At 41.3% G+C, this 17,687-nt stretch overlaps 1 protein-coding gene across 1 annotated transcript in view; it reads left to right on the top strand.

Moving 5' to 3' along the window:
- The window catches only part of gbe1b (glucan (1,4-alpha-), branching enzyme 1b), a 98,169-nt gene extending 81,323 nt beyond the window's left edge, over positions 1–16,846 (top strand). The window contains exon 16 of the mRNA XM_085795949.1: positions 13,630–16,846. Coding sequence (XP_085652075.1) covers positions 13,630–13,692 — 63 coding nt within the window. The 3' untranslated portion in view covers positions 13,693–16,846. The remainder of the gene's footprint in view (positions 1–13,629) is intronic.
- The last annotated feature ends 841 nt before the right edge of the window (positions 16,847–17,687 follow it).

The raw sequence follows: 17,687 nt of genomic DNA, 5'->3' as shown, positions 1-17,687 counted from the left end.
GAATATGGAAATCTTCATCAGGTTGACACCTGTAACATGGATATTGATGGTTTTACAGTGGTTCTTTATGCAGAAACAGAAACGGGCGCAACCTGCTCACACATACAAAATTTTAACTGCCAGTGAATTAATGTTTTGTCCTCATTATCTTCCATGTTTGATTGCACAAATCAGTTTAATTGGCTTGAAATTGAGTTTGGGGTGAAGGGATCTTTTAGAGCTGTTCTAATGAGGTTTATGTGTGTTGTCATGAAAGACTTTTGCCTGTTCTGGCAAAAAGCCACCATCTCCCTGGTCTGGGCCTCTTCACTTAACCGCTGCTCCATAATTTAGTATCTTCTTCATTAATATGATTAGTTTTTAATGCGAGAAACCAGAACACGATCAAATACGTATGGCTGCATTCAAAATAAGTTAGATTTGCCTGTCAGGGTATAGTATCCACTGTGGTTTCCCCCCCACAACATTAGGTTTGTTTGTGAATATTGTATTCGGTGTCTTTGCGTTTCTTCTCATTGTTCTGGTAGTTATCCTGGAGTCATTGAGCGTCATGTGAATCTGATTTCAGATTCTCCACCAAACAATGTGCATTATTCATGGGGTTAGAACTTACCTTTTCATGTGCGTGGCTCTTAAGCTCACACGGCATCATGGAGAGGAGAAAAATATCTGGGAGAATGAACCACTGGGCTTCCATCATGGAGACTGCTTAAGGCTAATAGCATGAAATAGGTCGGACCTTGAGATACAGAAAGAAACACTGATATGCATTTTAAGCAGAGTGCTTGAGGATCTCCCACATTTGCCTCCTTTTTCTCCTGCTGTAATTTCTTTCTTGATTAAAATGCTGAAAGGCAATAAGATGTTTATGAATAAGGTCAGGGATGAATTAGTGAGGATCAGCACAGATACCCAAACACTCCAACTGTAACTTGGCTGATTGCATGTGTTAGATCTTATGTTAATGAATCCAATTAATGTGCGAGGACAGTGATGTCTGTGAAGTGGTCTGCACAGTCATCACGTCCTTCTGTGGTTTTTCCAGTTTGTTTAGTAAACTAGTAAACATCTTGAAGCAGCACGCTTATGCTGTTTCAGTTAGTACCAGAGTTGATATAGCACCCAGTGAGATGTTTGTTTATCTGATGTTTGTTTAACCACCTCAGATCAATGCCCAAAGTGTTTCAGTTAACGGATGGGGGATATTACTCTATATTAAGAGTTGGACGGTGTACTTTAATCCATCAAAAATGTGTTTGGCATAACTGACACTACTTTTAAGATCATCAATTCAACATTATTTAAGATTCTGTCGACCCTCGTTAAAAAGCCTCTTCCTCTTTCATGCAGACTCTGATCCTCCATCGTATTAGCTTAGGTTTCATCAGGTAAGGACTCAAATTCCACATTCTCTTAAATCTTTTCTACCTCTTATTAATTCACACACCACTGCTTCACCCACGTCCCTCTCGGCCAAAATGTGAAATTTAGTTAACAAGTCATCTGCTAATGTTGGCACCATCATGGATTAATGGGGAATGAAAGGAAGTGAGGGGAATGGAACCGACAGGAAGAGAGGGCGGAGGCAGGGTGGGACCCTTCAGCACATACTGTACTGTATCTCCTTCAGGCCCTCTCATAGAGATTGCACAGTGAGACTGTAGTCTTGCATAAAGATGTTTTTTCTCCTCCTCCTCACACCTACCTGGTTATGACAAGACTAATCAGACAAGAGTCTTTGTGGGGGCTGCAAAAGGTGCCCACACCATCCATGTTTAATTTAACAACTGTTGCTTTCAAAGTCTTCCGGAAACTTCTTCTCTCCGGTGTCTTTAATGGGCCCATCAGTTGTCCAGCTTCCTCATTATGGAATGATAATAAACTCTCATATTCTCCAGAACGCATCACTCCTCAGATGGAGAATGCACATAATTGGATGAAACCTGCACAGTCTGAAGAATCACGATTGTGCAGTACACTGGGATGAACTCCATCCACCGTATAGACCCTGTGTCTACAAATCTGGTTCTGTACTCTTGCTTTTTTATGCTTCTTTGGCTCCTTCAGTCTGGTCTTTTTCACCATTACCAAAAATTAGAAAAATGAAAGATTGTGCCTACCTCCTTAAAAACAAATCTACAAACAAAAAATGAAACTGTTGTGTATAACATTATTAGAAATCAGGTGTTTTCATGTATTTCTTGTCTGACTATGATAATGACTTCTGGCCTCATGACAAACATCATGATGCCTATGTCAAGATGCCGCTATAGAAGTGAAAAACTGTTAACAGCGCTATATTAATGGGACAAAAAACAACATTTCAATATATTCACTGTACTGCTTTCCCATGTGAGCTGCTTTGCTGTGGACTAGCTAGCCCACCAGGAAGAGGGAGAGAACTGCTCAGTGGATCCACTCAAGTCAATGTGTGTGACCTGTAACCCCTAACAACCACAGCTGTAGTTGTACACTGCACCAACAGAGAAGTGCTAAAAACTGCAGTTCCTTAAAAGGCCACATTAAGCTGGCTTCAAAAGTGAAACACTAATATTGAGGGCATGGCTGTTCTTTAAAAACTTGATTGATGTCACAAATACCATGTTCACCTTCATATACAGTAAATGAGAGATCATATCAGATCCCCAACTCCTGCCGTCATTTTCACTTTTCAAGACACAGGTGGGGGATGACTTCTCTTCTGTTCATGCCAACCACAAAAGGAGACATTGATGATGATGATGAGAGAGAGTTCGATTTGAAGCTCCTGTTGTCTGATCCCATAGAAGAGATGGAAACTATTTTCCTTGCTGGCACTCACATGTCTTCAAAGTACCCCAGTGCCAAGGGAGGGTAGCATGCAGGACATGTGCAAGTGCTCAGTTTTCAGAATCAGCATCCAGTGGTTTGCCATCCCAGAGGGGGTTTCTTGGTGATGGCAAGTTACTGATGAGCATAAAAAATACACAGATGCAATTTTTCAGAACAATTTGATAGTGATGATGTAGATGGAGAGACAGTACGACAAGAAATTCCTGTTGCATTTTGAGTGGATAGCATCCAAGAGTTGCCGTCCATAGAGCTGCTGATAGTGGCCCATCTAAATCCAAAGACCTCTCTGTCTTCTCCAGCTCCACCTCCCCCCTCTAAGATGGACTGCATTCAGATGTCACCTCCAAGGGCCAATCTGTAGCAAGTTGAATGGAATATGTTCCACACAGACTGCAGAACCTAAAGTACATGTTCCTTTGCCACCCAAAGGAAAACAAAGAGAACGTGTTCAGTGTTATCACTACTTTTCTCATGCATTTTGAACTAAGAATCTCTCCAAGCAGACTGTTGAGAAAATGGTTAAGTGTTAAGAAAAAAAAAAGCTATTTTTCAACAGCAAATCAGTCTTTTCTGTCATCACTCAACGCCAATCTTAACAACATAAAGCACATAACAGCGTGTGCTACACACCCCAGCCACAAGAGGGTGCCAACATGCCAGCTGGATTGGCTGTCTCCATCTGGGAAAGCTGGGCAGATTGATAGAGATCAGAAAAAGTCTTCCAGTAGAAAATGTCAACCTCAGGAAAGAAAGGATATTCAGATAAATGTGGAGAAGGGCATTCGCTCATTATTGGCTCTCAAGCCAAGGCATTTCTGTTCCTGGCAAGACTGGACCCTACAGTATGCAGACAAGCTAGCACTGTCTTACAGGAGAAATATGGTCTCACACAATTCCAGTGGCTGCTGAGCCTGATGGTTTCCAGTAGCATCTCTATTGGAGAGGCATCCAACACTGTGTAGCCTCTGCTTCCTCCCTAGACCAAGGGGTCATCATGCCCTAATTAGGACAAATAATTCCACAGATAAGACAGATAACTGTTCTACATCAACAGACAAAGGGGCAGTTGCACATGTTGGCACACGCACTTTTAGTTTGGAGCAGTGTGCAGTCATTGAGAACAACTCATGTGCCGGGTATTCCGAATTAGAGGTGGATCTGTTATCAAGAGCCCACACCCCTGCATGTCTGGACTGGAAGCTTTAACCCAAGGTGGAGAAACAGTTTTTGTTACGTTTGATCTGGTAACCATTAGAATTGGTCAGGTAACCTCACTTGGATGGTTGCACTGGCACATGAGTGGCTAAAGATTGTCCTAGCTAGCTCTATGGGCTTGTCCCATGAGTGGTTCAGAATAAATACAATGGGTCTCCCCCACCAGTGCACCATGGCTTCAGTCCCTTTCCTTGTATTGTGGCAGTGATTCTTTCATTTTTACAGGGTCTTAACGAGGGTAAAGTAAGATCTATCTAGCAGCTATTTCAGCCTGTTGTATTGGTTTTAACAGAAAGATTGGGTCACCAGTTTTTAGTGATTCATGAAGGGCGAACCCTGTAAATTGCCTACATCAAGGCCACTGGCTCCATTGTGGGATCTTTTCACTGTAATAAATGCTCTCTCCTGTTGCCCTTTTGACCCCTTGAAACAGTTAGAGTTGAAGATGTTGTCCTTGAAGACAGCCTTATTGCTTGCTTCAGCCTTTGCTTCGCACATGAAATCCATGCACTTTCCATAAATCAGGCATGTTTACAGTTTTCCCCTAGGATTACTAATGTTAGGATGCAGCCAAATCCCAGTCCACCTCGAAGGTTATAGGCTTGTGCTTCCCCTTCTCCCCATCTCTTCTGAGGAGCTCAAATGTTTGTTCACTGTGCAACTTCAGCAAAACCATATGCGTGAAAGCCTGTGTCCAAGGAGTATCTCTCCCACTGAATAGTATACAGACTGTTAGCCTGTCTTATAGCTGGAGGGGTCTCTAGCTTCTAGGTGGCCTATGGGCCTGAGGGCTTTCTATTTAAGTGGTGTGTGCGGCTGCATACAGTACTAGCCTCACCCTGCACCTTTGCTAAAGATTGATTAGACATTCTATCACCAAATCTGACAAATTGAGTCTGGGAAGTGACGTATGTACTGACAGGTGTTGAAGTGATGTGATGTGTATATAAGCAAGTTCCTTCTGAGAGTCAGCGCGCATCTTTCCAACTGGTGACTTAACTGTTGCTGTTCGGGAACGCCCACTTGCAAGTGAATAAACTGGCAAGACGCTCATCTTGTTTGTGAGTACTCAGTTTGTGAAAGTTCCCACTACATGGGGAGAAAGAGAAAGAAAGATAATTGTTAGGATCTCAAGCCATGTGTTCAATAAAGAACAATAAAGAGGCCTACATGTCCCTCCAATAGCCTGGGCCAGAGTTGGTCGACAGTTTGAAAAAAGGAATGTGTCTGAAAACAAAATTAATCCAACTTTTCAGGCAACAGTGTATTTGTGATAGCTGCTGTACTCATAACAGTGAGTGCTTGAGTTCACCATTTGTTTATCCTTCTGAGACTGCATTTTGTTTTATTGCCCCATGGTTACTACTTGTAGTTAACATTTCTAGATATTAGTGATTGTCCATGATATGGATATAACCCTGGTTCTCTGATTAGCATGAATAAATGTCTCACCAGACTTCTGTCCTTGCTTAAGGTAGAGTTTAGCTGTTGTTTTTTTGTTTTTTTTTATGACGCCTGACCTGTTTTCACTCCCTCCTGACATCAGTTTCATTAGTGGCAGCCAGGTCGGGCTGCCGTAATGTTATTCAAGCACTGAGACACTCAATCTAAGAACCAGGGTTATATCCATAACCCTATTCTCCATATGCAGAGTAGCCTACACAGTACACAATTAGGGAGGTTTCTGTGTTGCGCAGCTCCAGTTTGTGAGATAAATAATAAAATGGTATCACTTTTTAAAAGGTTAACCTTGGGGCGGTGTGTTGAGGCTATAGTCCTCACTGCAGGCAGCCCCGGTTCGAATCCTGTGTCGAGCAGCCCTATCCTGCGTGTCATCCCCCCTCTCTCAACTATCCTGTCCATTAAAGGCAAAAAAGCCCCCCAAAAATATACTTAAAAATAAATAAATAAATAAAAGGTTAACCTTAAAAGGGGTTTATTAGTTGGAACCAGTGACTTTTTATGGGTTGATAAAACATTAGCTATAATTTATAAGCCACTAATAAGCTCAATGACTGGGTTGCCAGGTTGTGAATTGAAAATCCCTTTTGCTTTTGTTTCTCATTTCTTCTCATTAACAAAGGTTAATAGGACTAACTTTTTAATAAATCATCAACTCCACACTTACAAATGTTAATAGAGTCACTGATGAAGGTCCATAAGCTTCTCACTTTCTAATAAGCTATCAAGTCTATTTGAAAATGCTAATAAGTTCTTCATTTTAGTGTTCTTTTGCTGCTCACTCTCTGTGATCCACTGATCCTACAGTGTGGTCACATGAAATAAAGAAATATAATGCTGGAGTACAGTAGGACTCACACCAGGCCCAACCTGGCAAAGAAAAAGATGTCTATGTCAATTGAATAAAACAAATAATGTTGAATCAATAATAAAAAACACATCAAGTATAATATATTTAAAATTTTCTGCCATGCGTAATTATTGCTGTGGCAGGAAGTAGTAAAACTTAAAATAACACAGTCTGTGTTGATGCTGTCTAATTCTAATCGCATCCATGTCAGTGACTATGTCTAATTACAGCCAGGTATTGTTATAGTGGAAGCTTTAGGGACATTGACAGGTTATCTTTGTCAATGGCGTTTTCACTGCAACAGCAACACAACTGTGCAAAAAAAGAGTCAGGAAACGTTATAGTTGTGTAGTTGAGATCAAAATGAAGGCTGAGTTAGAAAATGTCTGTGTACCCACGAATACTGAGTACTGTAATTGTAAATTGTATAGTAATGAGTATAGTATGCACTCAGCAGTCAGAGCATCATCTTGCTGATGGGCATTGTGCTGATGTGTGCCTTTAGTAAGGAATCTATCAATATTTGCCTTTTAGAGTCTATATAGTGTAAGTGTTTAAATTTTGCCTGATTTATAATGATACCAGAGTTGTTGGTGGTGGTGGTGGTAATAACAGAATAATCAGCACTTGGGCTCAGTTCATTTTACCTCACTGTAATATGAGGAGAATGAATGTTTGAACAGCTTGCCATAATGCTGAATGAGATAGATGAAAATATGCACTCTTCTCTTTATGCAAATAAAAAATGTTGTAGCTGAGCCTTCATCTAAGTGAACTGACAGCTTGATTCTCTGCAGGGCATTTCACTAGAATCTCTCTCATCAAGAGCTCGGACAACTGTTATTGAACAATTCCAATTTATTCATTTAGAGAGACAAAAACTTTAATAGTTGGGGACTAAAATTCCCCGAGTGAGAAAGCGTATTTTTGGTTAACCTCCTCGGTATTTGCCACATTTACAGTTTTGTTTGAATGTTATAATGTCAGACACAACGCTAAGAAACGCTGATGAATAATTAGTTGCTTCAAAACCTTTTGATAAACTTTGCATGCATCAAAGGGGATGTCTCCTTTGACAGTTTCACAAAAAGAAATTAAGCTGAAGTGAGGAAGAAAAAGAAAGTGAGGGAAATGTAGCAGAGTCGTGGCAAATGATCAAAAGACGTACATTTCCATCAGAAAGATCTAAGGCCCAATGCTGAAGTGTGAACTAACAGAGTAAAACTGTGACAGGACGTACAGGACCTGTTTCACACTTTACACACACACACACACACATGCAGTGCAGTGAAATCACACAGTATATACTATGAGAAAAATTTACTAGGTTAGACCTTGCATTGATTTGTACCTGTGAGTTTAGACTCCATGTTAGCTCACATCATCCTATGATTATATAAAGCTCCCTTTTTAAATAGTTTATAGTGTAACTCTTCCTGTAAACTGAAATGCAGTGAGCTGAAAAGTTATGGTCTCATGAATCATGATAGAATTTGAACTAACTTTTTTTAAATTTTACATGAGTTTCATCTGGGTTTTTTTCTTTTTTAGCAACAAAGTTCAATAAACTTCATGATTGATAAACTGATCATACAATTGTTGAATTCTAATTTTGATTATCAATCTTAACAATAATGACAATGTAATACTAATGAAATAAAGTCATGAGCTGTCTTTAGTCTTACTGCTGCCATGAGTGGGCCCTCCCATTCCCGCTCCTTTCCATTCCCACACCACTGTGGCAGTCTAGTGGTGTGCCTCCTGAAGTGGCCGCAATCACCAGACTCCATGCTGGGGCGTGAAAGCAGCCCACGTGGTCGTGGACCATGCAGCAGTGGACAAGGTTTCAAGGGGACGTATTGAGACATTTGGCCCCACTCATGTGGAGACCCCTCTCAGGTGTAAATACTCACCATTCTGGATATGTGTATTGATTTTCAGGTGATTATGAGTTCATTAAAATCATTAAAAATCCAAACGTAATTTCATTCCAAGGGATCAAAATTCATCGTGCCACCGCGTGCACGCTGTGACATGAAACTTTGTAGCAGTCATTAGGTTCCTTCACTTGTTGAGTTGAACTTGCTAGACATGTTGTAGGAATGGAGGACAGGAATGGAGTTGATTGGGTCAGCTTTGTGGGGCTAGTACACGTAAGAGTAAAAAAGTATAATTTTCTGTTACCACCAGGGGGCACTATGAGTAGGGATATTGATATATCAGGGTGGAGCCCTCATCATCTCCAGAAAGTTTGAAGCTGTTTTGATCAAGTAGGTTTCGGTCGATGTAGGTGTGACAGCTGTTTAAAGATTTTTTTTAAATGTCGTCAAAATGTGCCTCGCCCTAGCTGCCACACCCTTTGACCTACAGACAATCATTTAATAACTTTTGATCATGGTCTCAAGATGACGTCCACCAAGTCTTAAGTTGACTGGGCGAGTCTGCCTACGACAAAGTAACCCCTATGCAGAGGGGTTTTAAAAATTTGAATGGGGCGCTATAGAGCCATTTTGCCCTGCCCATGTGCAACAACCCCCAAATTCTGTAATTTCTGGGCTGTCCAGACCCATGTGCAAATTTTCCTAACTTGTCTAGCATGGGAAAGCCCCCCAAAATGTGACCATCAAGCTTAGTAGATGCTCTGGCCCTAATTATCCTTTAATTGTGCACCGTCTCAGTTAACCATCCAAGTCAGGTTTGTGTTGTTGTTGTTACCCAGTCAGATCCATGGTCTTCTCCAACCTGCATGGACAGAAGTAGTTACACTTAGCTGATCCTTGTTAAGTGAGTAATGGAGAGAAACAGAGACATGTCTGGAGAGTTAATGTGCACAGATAGTCAGGCAGTCCTCTCACCAGCAGCTGGGGTCAGGAGACAGAAACCTAGTGGATGATATATTCCTGTGAAAGCACCTCATGAATCCTTTATCACTGTGTTTGAACATTGATCAGTTTGAGTATTAGCCTGAAGGCTGGACTCTGCTCTTGAAGGGAGAAGAAAATCCGAATTCTCACATGTGAATGTGATACGAGGCAATGTAAGTACATCCATGAAAGGAAAAAAAAGTCAGATAAAGGACAAACAGCCCCGACTAACTTTCTGCTCATACAATACATGTGCATAGTTTTGTTTTATCTCCTTTTGCAGCTCAGATATTAAGGCTTGGAACAAATAGTCAGATTGCAAAGGTTCACTTGTACACTCACTGCCGCTGGATTGGACTGCTGGTAGTATGCTGTTGCTTGGATATGAAATGTGGCTTGTGAGTGTTTGCCAGGGAAGTGATAAACACCTACTCCAAATGACTCATCAGAAAGTAGCAAAGGCTCCATGGACATATTCAGACAAATCAAATCGGATGCAGGAGGACCAGGGTTTCTTGTTGCACATCGCCCTCACAAAATGCTGGGAGCAGAGTTTGTGCTACACTGATGAGAACTGCGTCTGACATTATTCCTGTGGAATGTGTATTAATATTAGCCGACTGGATGTGAGCTCTAAATTAGATCACAACGTAGGTTGACCAGGGATGTGAAGTAATTAGCACTGGGAGATGATCAGGGCGAGCAGAGACGATCTCTCTGATAACACAGAAACGTTTCCATTCACATAAAAGAGTTGTCTACTTAAATGGTCAGTACTGTACATCTAAAAGCTGCTGCTCACTGGTCTGTGGCAACTGCAAGCTGAATATGTACCACCCCTCAACCCAGGCCGAACCTACTGGTATGTCTTTATGTTGATTGACTGAATTCGGTCCAGACTGCAGTTTTTTTTCAATTGGTAACAAGCATTGATCAATACTAAAGCTACCTCACTTTGCAGACTGTGTTAAGAGTTTTGAAAAAATGTGACTTCAGTTTTGACCAATGCTTAATAGCAATTGGAAAAAAAAAACTGTAAAGAGAGACATGGGGCCCTAGTTTCATAGACCGGGCGAAGTCTAACCTCAGGGCAGCTTCGCCACGTCAACGGGGTGTGGCCCAGGTCCATTTCGCAAGTTTGGTGGGCCGCGCAGTCAGACTTAGACCAGCGCAAGCCCTCCCCTCGTCCCTCCTACCTGCGCAAACGGTGAAGAGGGAGGAGACAGGGCGGGAGGGAGACAGGAGGAGGAGAAGTGGGATTAACACAGCCAATTCGGATCTTCACCAATCAAATGAGCTCCTCTCCTCACCTTTAACTGCTCCGCGGGCGATGCGCACCGCAAGTTTGTCATGTTATACTTGGACATGGACGGAGGAGACAGCGACGCCAGAGGCCGAACCTCTGATACCGAGGCTGTTGTGGTGGGCTAAGAGAGATGATGATTTGTGTTTTGTTTTTCATTACGGCTGCGTGATGCGGTCGCTCGCGCTAATGAATTAATAAGTAAATAAATAAATAAAGCGATCATCACAACGGAAGTGCGTAGTCTCAACACGGCAGCGACATGCAGTCATCCACCCTCAGTCCTGCTTGGGACATCCGCAGCTGCTTTTCAGTGCCAGTTCGTCCCTGCTGTGTTAATTCAGGTGGAGTTTCCATTGCGCACCGACAGCCTTTGATCTCTGCTTTGATCTGACGTCAGATGTGACGGGACAATCTATATAGATATAAATCCACGTGTTGATTCCGTTAGTTGCATTAAATAGTGGTTATTGTGGATATGTATTGCATTGAAATGTGCCTGGAACTGTGGAAATCTGCCTGTGAGGTCTTGGTGACGTGTGTGCACTGCAGGTCAGTCAGCCAAACTTCCACTGCAGAGTAGACCTGGTTTGAGGTGGCGAGCTTTCAGCGCAACCTCGGCGGGACATTTTCGCACGAAACTTCCACTGCACCAAGCTGAATCTGTGACGCCTCCCCCTGCTGCGCGGCCACGCCTATCTCAGCGCAGCGCAATCTACCAATCTCCCAATCTGACTTTGCGCTCGGCTGCGCTGGTCGAAACTTGCATTAGACCGGCTGCGTTACCTTGCGCAACCTGCGCTGCGCCACCAAACTAGGGCCCCTTGTGTCTTACGCATAACTGTATCCAGTTGAATGTGCATCCAATCATGTTTTCCCATTGACTTTGTATATAACTATGCTGGCTGTGAATTTTGACTCACATTCTGAAAACAACATTTACGCTAAAGGGGTTTTAATGGTTTTGCTGTTATTGCCTTACATTGTCTGGAATAGCAATCAGCTCATAGTGGCTGATGTTAGCAAGCTGTAAGTAGATATTGCTGTACAATGAATACTGAGACGATTCACTCGCTTAACATTCACCACATTATCTCATGTCACCTGTCCACAGTGGCAGCTGTTCAGCAAAAGTTACATGGACTTGCTGAAACTGCATATTGCAAACTTGATGATGGAAACAGATGAGTGCCTGCAACAGTAAGAAAAGTGCATGAACCAAAACACGGCAGGATAGATTACCAAATGCTTAGCTGTAATATAAAGTCATGAGAACTGTAGTAAATGGGCTAAAACAAGCAAAATAACTGCAATGGCTCTTTAACCACTATGTGTATGACACACCAGCTGTACCTACATTTTAAACGCCTCATGGGTTGTGTTGTTTTGACTCTAAACAGCAGCGTCACACTTCTGCTCTGGTATATTCTCCTGTGCTGTTTCAGAGATGATGTTTGATGAAAATGAGAAACATTTGATCCCTTTTTATACATCCACTCTGAATTTGAAGCGTTAGAATCATGTATAGTACAAAATGTATGTTTCCAATTTATGACACCTTCCTGCTGTGAGGAGTAATATGTTAACGAGAATGTCTTCCACTAATTGCCGTGCCAACACACGGGACTTTCTGCTGTTCTTTGTTCACAGATTGATTTAGAATTTGTCACTTTTATTGTCTGTTTGGTGGAAATAAAAGCTGTTGACATATTCCAGGTTAGGCACAGTGGTAGCTTTTGTCTAAACAGGTGCAATGATTCATTCTGCCTTTCCTTCTCTCTGCGGTGCTTCTGCATGGAGACTCTCCCACTGTGACTGTTTAATTAGTCACCAATGCCTGTGTCAGTGTTTCAGCACTGGGCTGCTCCACTCCCTCGGTGACAAACTGTTGCCAAAGAAACACATCCACACCAAGCTCAGATCCACTGATGCCGAGGGGCGGCTTGAAGAGTTCAGGGGGTGATTGAATTGTTTACAGCTTTGCTCTGTTTTTCACTTTTCTGTTGGGAAATACAGCATCATTTATGTCTGCTTGGCTTTTCCTTTGGCATAAATCTGAAATGACTAATGGTACACAGTGGCTCCTTGCCTCCAAACGACACTGTGAATATCAAAAGGATTGATCAAAGACTTTATTAGCTACACCGCTCCAAACTAACGCCCTCACTAAGATTTCTTTGTACTGTATATATAAGGAAGCTGACATTTCCAGACTCTGTTCCTTCTGTGTTTTTTGTTGTTTTTTTGCAGTGTGCTGACATTTTTTGCTGACATGTTTTTTTTTCAGTCCACTAAAACTCAGGAGATTCTTTAAGCTCCTCGCATGCCCACTGGCAGATTGTATCTTCACAGAATACCAAATTTACAGTTGATACACAGCCAATATTTTCAGATGATGAAACACACAGATATTGCATTGATTAGAGAGTTTAGAATTAAAACAGAGGACTTTTTTTTTGTTTTTTTGCCCTCACTTAAGGCAAGATTGCACATCTCGGGATCCCTCACTTGGACGCACAGGCCCAGAATATAATGAAATGTTAATGACGTGAGTCTGAAACTGTTTGAATTACTGATCAAAAAATTTGAAGCATCAACTACAGCAGGATGCATATTCTTCATAGCTTTACAATCAACTGCTGCAGCAGCTGTTCACAGACACAAGTTCTCTCCTCTGCTGCAGAGCTGCTAACTCCAGCACCACACAGATGTTTTCATGTAGCTGCAACATTGTCACACTTTGATTATACCTCTCTAACCTTGCAGGTCCTCTTCGATCAAGCCGGCGGTGTCTCCGCTGCAGAGTTGTTTTTCTGTACAGATCTGAATATCCCTATATACTGTATATACATCTGCCATCCTACTCTTCACCGTTTTATTTCCCTGTCTCCTCTTCGTTTAGCCTTGATTGTTAGAAATGGTCACATCAGATCATTAAGGCACCATCATGCCTGCCTCCCGTTTAAAAAAAAAAGAAAAAATATTAACCAGAAGATTCAGTCATCTCAAAAAAAGTATGATCACATTAACATCATTAATCCTTGATTGTCTTTTTCCTTTTCTCCCTGTTTTCTTTCTTCCTTTTGTCTCTTTCTCTCTCTCAGGTCTACATCCCCTGCAGAACAGCTATTGTCCTGGCCAACGAGGAGATAGATTACTGTTATTAGAGGAAGATTGTCTCCACAGAGACGAGGATCAAGAATGGATACCAACCCCAACTGAGTGTTAACAATCACCTTCATCTTAAAGTGTCAACCTTGCACGCCACCCAAACCCACTTTTTTTGTGTTCAGGTCTTTTTCTAAATGTGTTGAGGGGGAAAAAAACATTGTGGTGCTTTCGAACACCATCTGCAAACTTAGATGCTGTGTAACCCCATTTACCACAGATTGGTCCATTTGGGAAGCATCCAACATAACCAGCAGCTAGATGCTAAAACTCAAAACCCTGCCGAGTCCATCCACCACTAGCCAGCAGCCATTTACAGGCTCTGTTGAATTTGGCGTGTCATCTGAAACACATGACCGGATACTGTGGCAGAGGGGGGGGCAATGTAGCAAGCATTCATTTATTAAAACATGACAAAAGCTCAGAGGATTAAGAATATTTCACAATGTTATAATGACGCATTTCATTTTAATATCTGTAATAATTTTATTTTTGGATATAAATAATATAATAGTGTAAAACACAAAGAGATCTATGATATTACCAGCACTTGAACATCAAAACGTCCATGTATTTAAACACTGAAGATACATATTTGTTAATTTGTGTTGTACGTCTAGAAATACTGTAATTTGCACAAAGTAATAAGATGCCTTGAATTATTACACATCTAATGGACACCTAAAACAATTGTGTTGTAGCCTAATGTTTAAATTTATGCAGCTACTGGGAGCCTTTATGTGGTTATTTATGGCTCAGTTATTAAGCCAGTAATTTGCAGCTAAAGAAAGGTGATAAAATCGCCTCATTTCAATTGTGTTGCATAACACACAAGTCACATTTTAGTTGAGTTGCACAGTTTTTTTCTGCATTAAATGACACAGTTTCTCCAGTTAGTAGATCTTGTTAAATAATTGATGTCCCTAATTTCGCTAAACTCTCACCAAACTGCTAATTCAACTAAAATAAAACGCTGCTGATAATCAACTAATCATTTTGTGGGAGAAGAGACTTTTAAATGTGTCACTCACACCCCTGCCAACTTTGATCTATGTGCACCGTGTTCATTAGATACTCCAGCATTCCACAAGTTCACACAGAAAAGCGTTGTGTGCCTCACTTTCCAATTAGCTCTGACTTCTGTGACTTTTGTGACTCTTCCCACTTGATGATTGAACATCTCAAAGCTGCAGTGCTCAATCAGTGTTCCCTATAGCCGTTAAGCAAGAAGGTTATTGATTAACGCGTCAAGATTTATTTATGAAGCACATTTAAAAACAGCAACATTTGAGCAAAATGCTGTGCAGTCAAAATAGCGAAAGCAATGTTGTATAAAACGACTAAGAAAATAAAAGCAATTAGACCATAACAATAAAAAGGAAATTCCCACACTGTGTTACATTCAATGAATACAGATTTGTTTTAAGGCTTATATGCCGTATATGAACTGGCAGTTCATCCCAGAGTTTGGGGGCTACAAGTGCACAATCTCCCCTGTGCTTCAGATTGATCCTAGGACAATGAGAGCAGCTGGTCAGTGGACATGAGTGACCTTGATTGGACGTGTGGTTTTAAAAGGTTAGAGCAAGCCCTTTCAATGATTTGTAGGCAAACGATAAAATCAGTCCTAAAACATACAGGGAGCCAGTGAAGGAAAAACGTTCTCTCGCTCACATGTTCCTGACAATCTGCTGCATTCTGGACCAACTTGAAGCATGAGAGGGAGGCTTGGCTAAAACCAACATAAAGGGTCTAATAGCAGTCAAGGCGGATCGAGATAAAAGCATGTGTAACCCTTTCAAAATGATTACACGATAAAAAAGGACTTGACCTTAGAAAAGAGTCTCAGCTGGAAAAGGTGAGAGCTGGTCACTGAGTTTATCTCTTTGTCCAATTTCAAATCAGTGCACTTTATCACACCCAACTTTTTTTCTCTGGGTTTTACAAATGGTTCCAAGAAACACAGGGCTTCACTGGGGGTAAAACTAGGCACCACTGGGTCCTAATATCAGGGCATTCAAAAAGTAACCCGCTAAGAGTGATTTCACATTCAATCCTTGGAAAAAAAAAACACAAAAAGTAGTACTTTATTGGTAGTTAAACTTGGAAATTATTAATATTATATGAGTATTCTCATGATAATAATAATAATAACACATATTACAAATGTGCATAGTATTCACCCTCACTTGTACAATTGTTTACTAAGTGCTCTGAGTTCTGAGTCTTTGTTCTGAGGGCTGAAAGTAATCTAGTGTGATAACACCCCCTAAGAATGGTGTACATGTAAATGGGAAATTGTATTGGCCCGAAAACAGAACCTGGGGCGAGGGGTTGAGGAGTAGTCACCAGGGCTGACAGAAGAGCTTCTGTCAAACAAACAAGTGAGACCACCCCCCGACGAAAACATGTACGAACTGAGGAACATCACTGATGATGGGTGACTGTTTTGTGCCTGAACTCGCTCACTCAGGCAAAATGTCATGAAAATGGTTTTTCATATGACAGGCTCCATCCTTTGAGGTTGTGTTTTGCAAACGACTGTGATAACTGATCTTTTTCCAGCCTTTGAGTTCTCTTGATTTCCATCCTCCCTCTAAAAGTCCCTTGTTGCCATATGAATGGACGTCTTTTGGACAATTTCCAGTATTCTCTGCACGTTTTATCAAAGCAACACTGTTACAAGTAAAACAAGAGCTGATTTTCAGCATTCGGGATAAAAGCTAATGCTTTGATTTACTGCCATGGATACTGGAATTCTGTGATCCACACCTACTGCATTAGTGCAGATTCTCAGCCATTTAAACCGTGCATTGTAGCATAAGGCAGGTTTTGATCTGCCTACCCTGCAGCTGAAGAAGAAAAAAAACATTCATATTCAGGACCGTCTTCCTGTGTTTAGCCAAAAGTAACATGAACATGTCATTTCTTTTTGTGTAACACCAAAGCATTCAAAAATGCCTTTCTCCACCTCTCAAAACACACGGAGAGGATCAATCTACATAAATTTCAAGCAAGGAGGTTGTGAGGAAGAAGTGTGTTGAGTGTTTAATTATTTTTCATCTGACCCAATGTCATTGTCATTTTACCTCTGCCAAAATGAATTGTCTGCATTTTTTCTCAAAAGTAAAACTGATGTCTGATACACAGTAACTATTGCAGCATACTTCTTTCATTATTCCTAATGATAATAAATCAGTGTCTGTCGAGCCACAAGAAAAACGTGGAAGGACTGGATGCGGAGACTGGCAACAGATTCTGACGTGTCACACATTGCATTCTGCAGAGTACATTGCAATGACAATGTCACCAAGAATTTGATCCGAAACTTTTTCTGTTTCATCCCTATAGTCTGAGAGTTCAGACTAAATCATTGTCACCTGTCTGTCAGGTTCATCTCCTAGAGTTTCCTCATCTGTATAAAGTGGTTGGTGGCCAACAAGAGATTTCCCAGTTACCCTAAGTTTTTACATACTGTAGTGGCCTCTGATGCATCTGATTCCTGAATCACAACACTTATATTTGGCAAAATATTGAACAGTTCTTGTGAGGAAGGCATATTCTAATTTGGTCTCCATTGTGTGCAATTATAGCCACTAGTTTCTCCTGATGCGTGACTGATGCTGGAAACACAATACTAATAGTGTAAACACAGCATTTTGCTTTTTGAGGAGGTTTAAAGCACCTCTAACTGTACCCATATGGGTTTTTGGTGAAGGATCATACTGGACCACAGCCCTGAAATCTTTTGGATGACAAAGGAAGTAATCTAACTTGCACTCTGCACTCCAGAGCTCAAAGGTTCAGTTTCCATTTGATGACCAGAAGCGCTGTGACACATTCTTATGGGACTGTACAGAGCAATTGCCTCAGTGATTCCAGACAACATGATGAAAGGGGGATGAAAGACAACTCATCAGACTATAATGCTGAAATTTCCATTTCCTAGGCATCCGCACTTTGCACTACTTACACCAGATTATGTGTCTTTGTG

This window comes from Trachurus japonicus, chromosome 13 (genome assembly GCF_045865225.1).
Source record: "Trachurus japonicus isolate A0001 chromosome 13, Traja_1.0".
In the NCBI taxonomy this organism is placed as follows: domain Eukaryota; kingdom Metazoa; phylum Chordata; class Actinopteri; order Carangiformes; family Carangidae; genus Trachurus; species Trachurus japonicus.
Note: the sequence above shows the minus strand (reverse complement) of the source record. Positions and strands in the feature narration are given on the sequence as shown.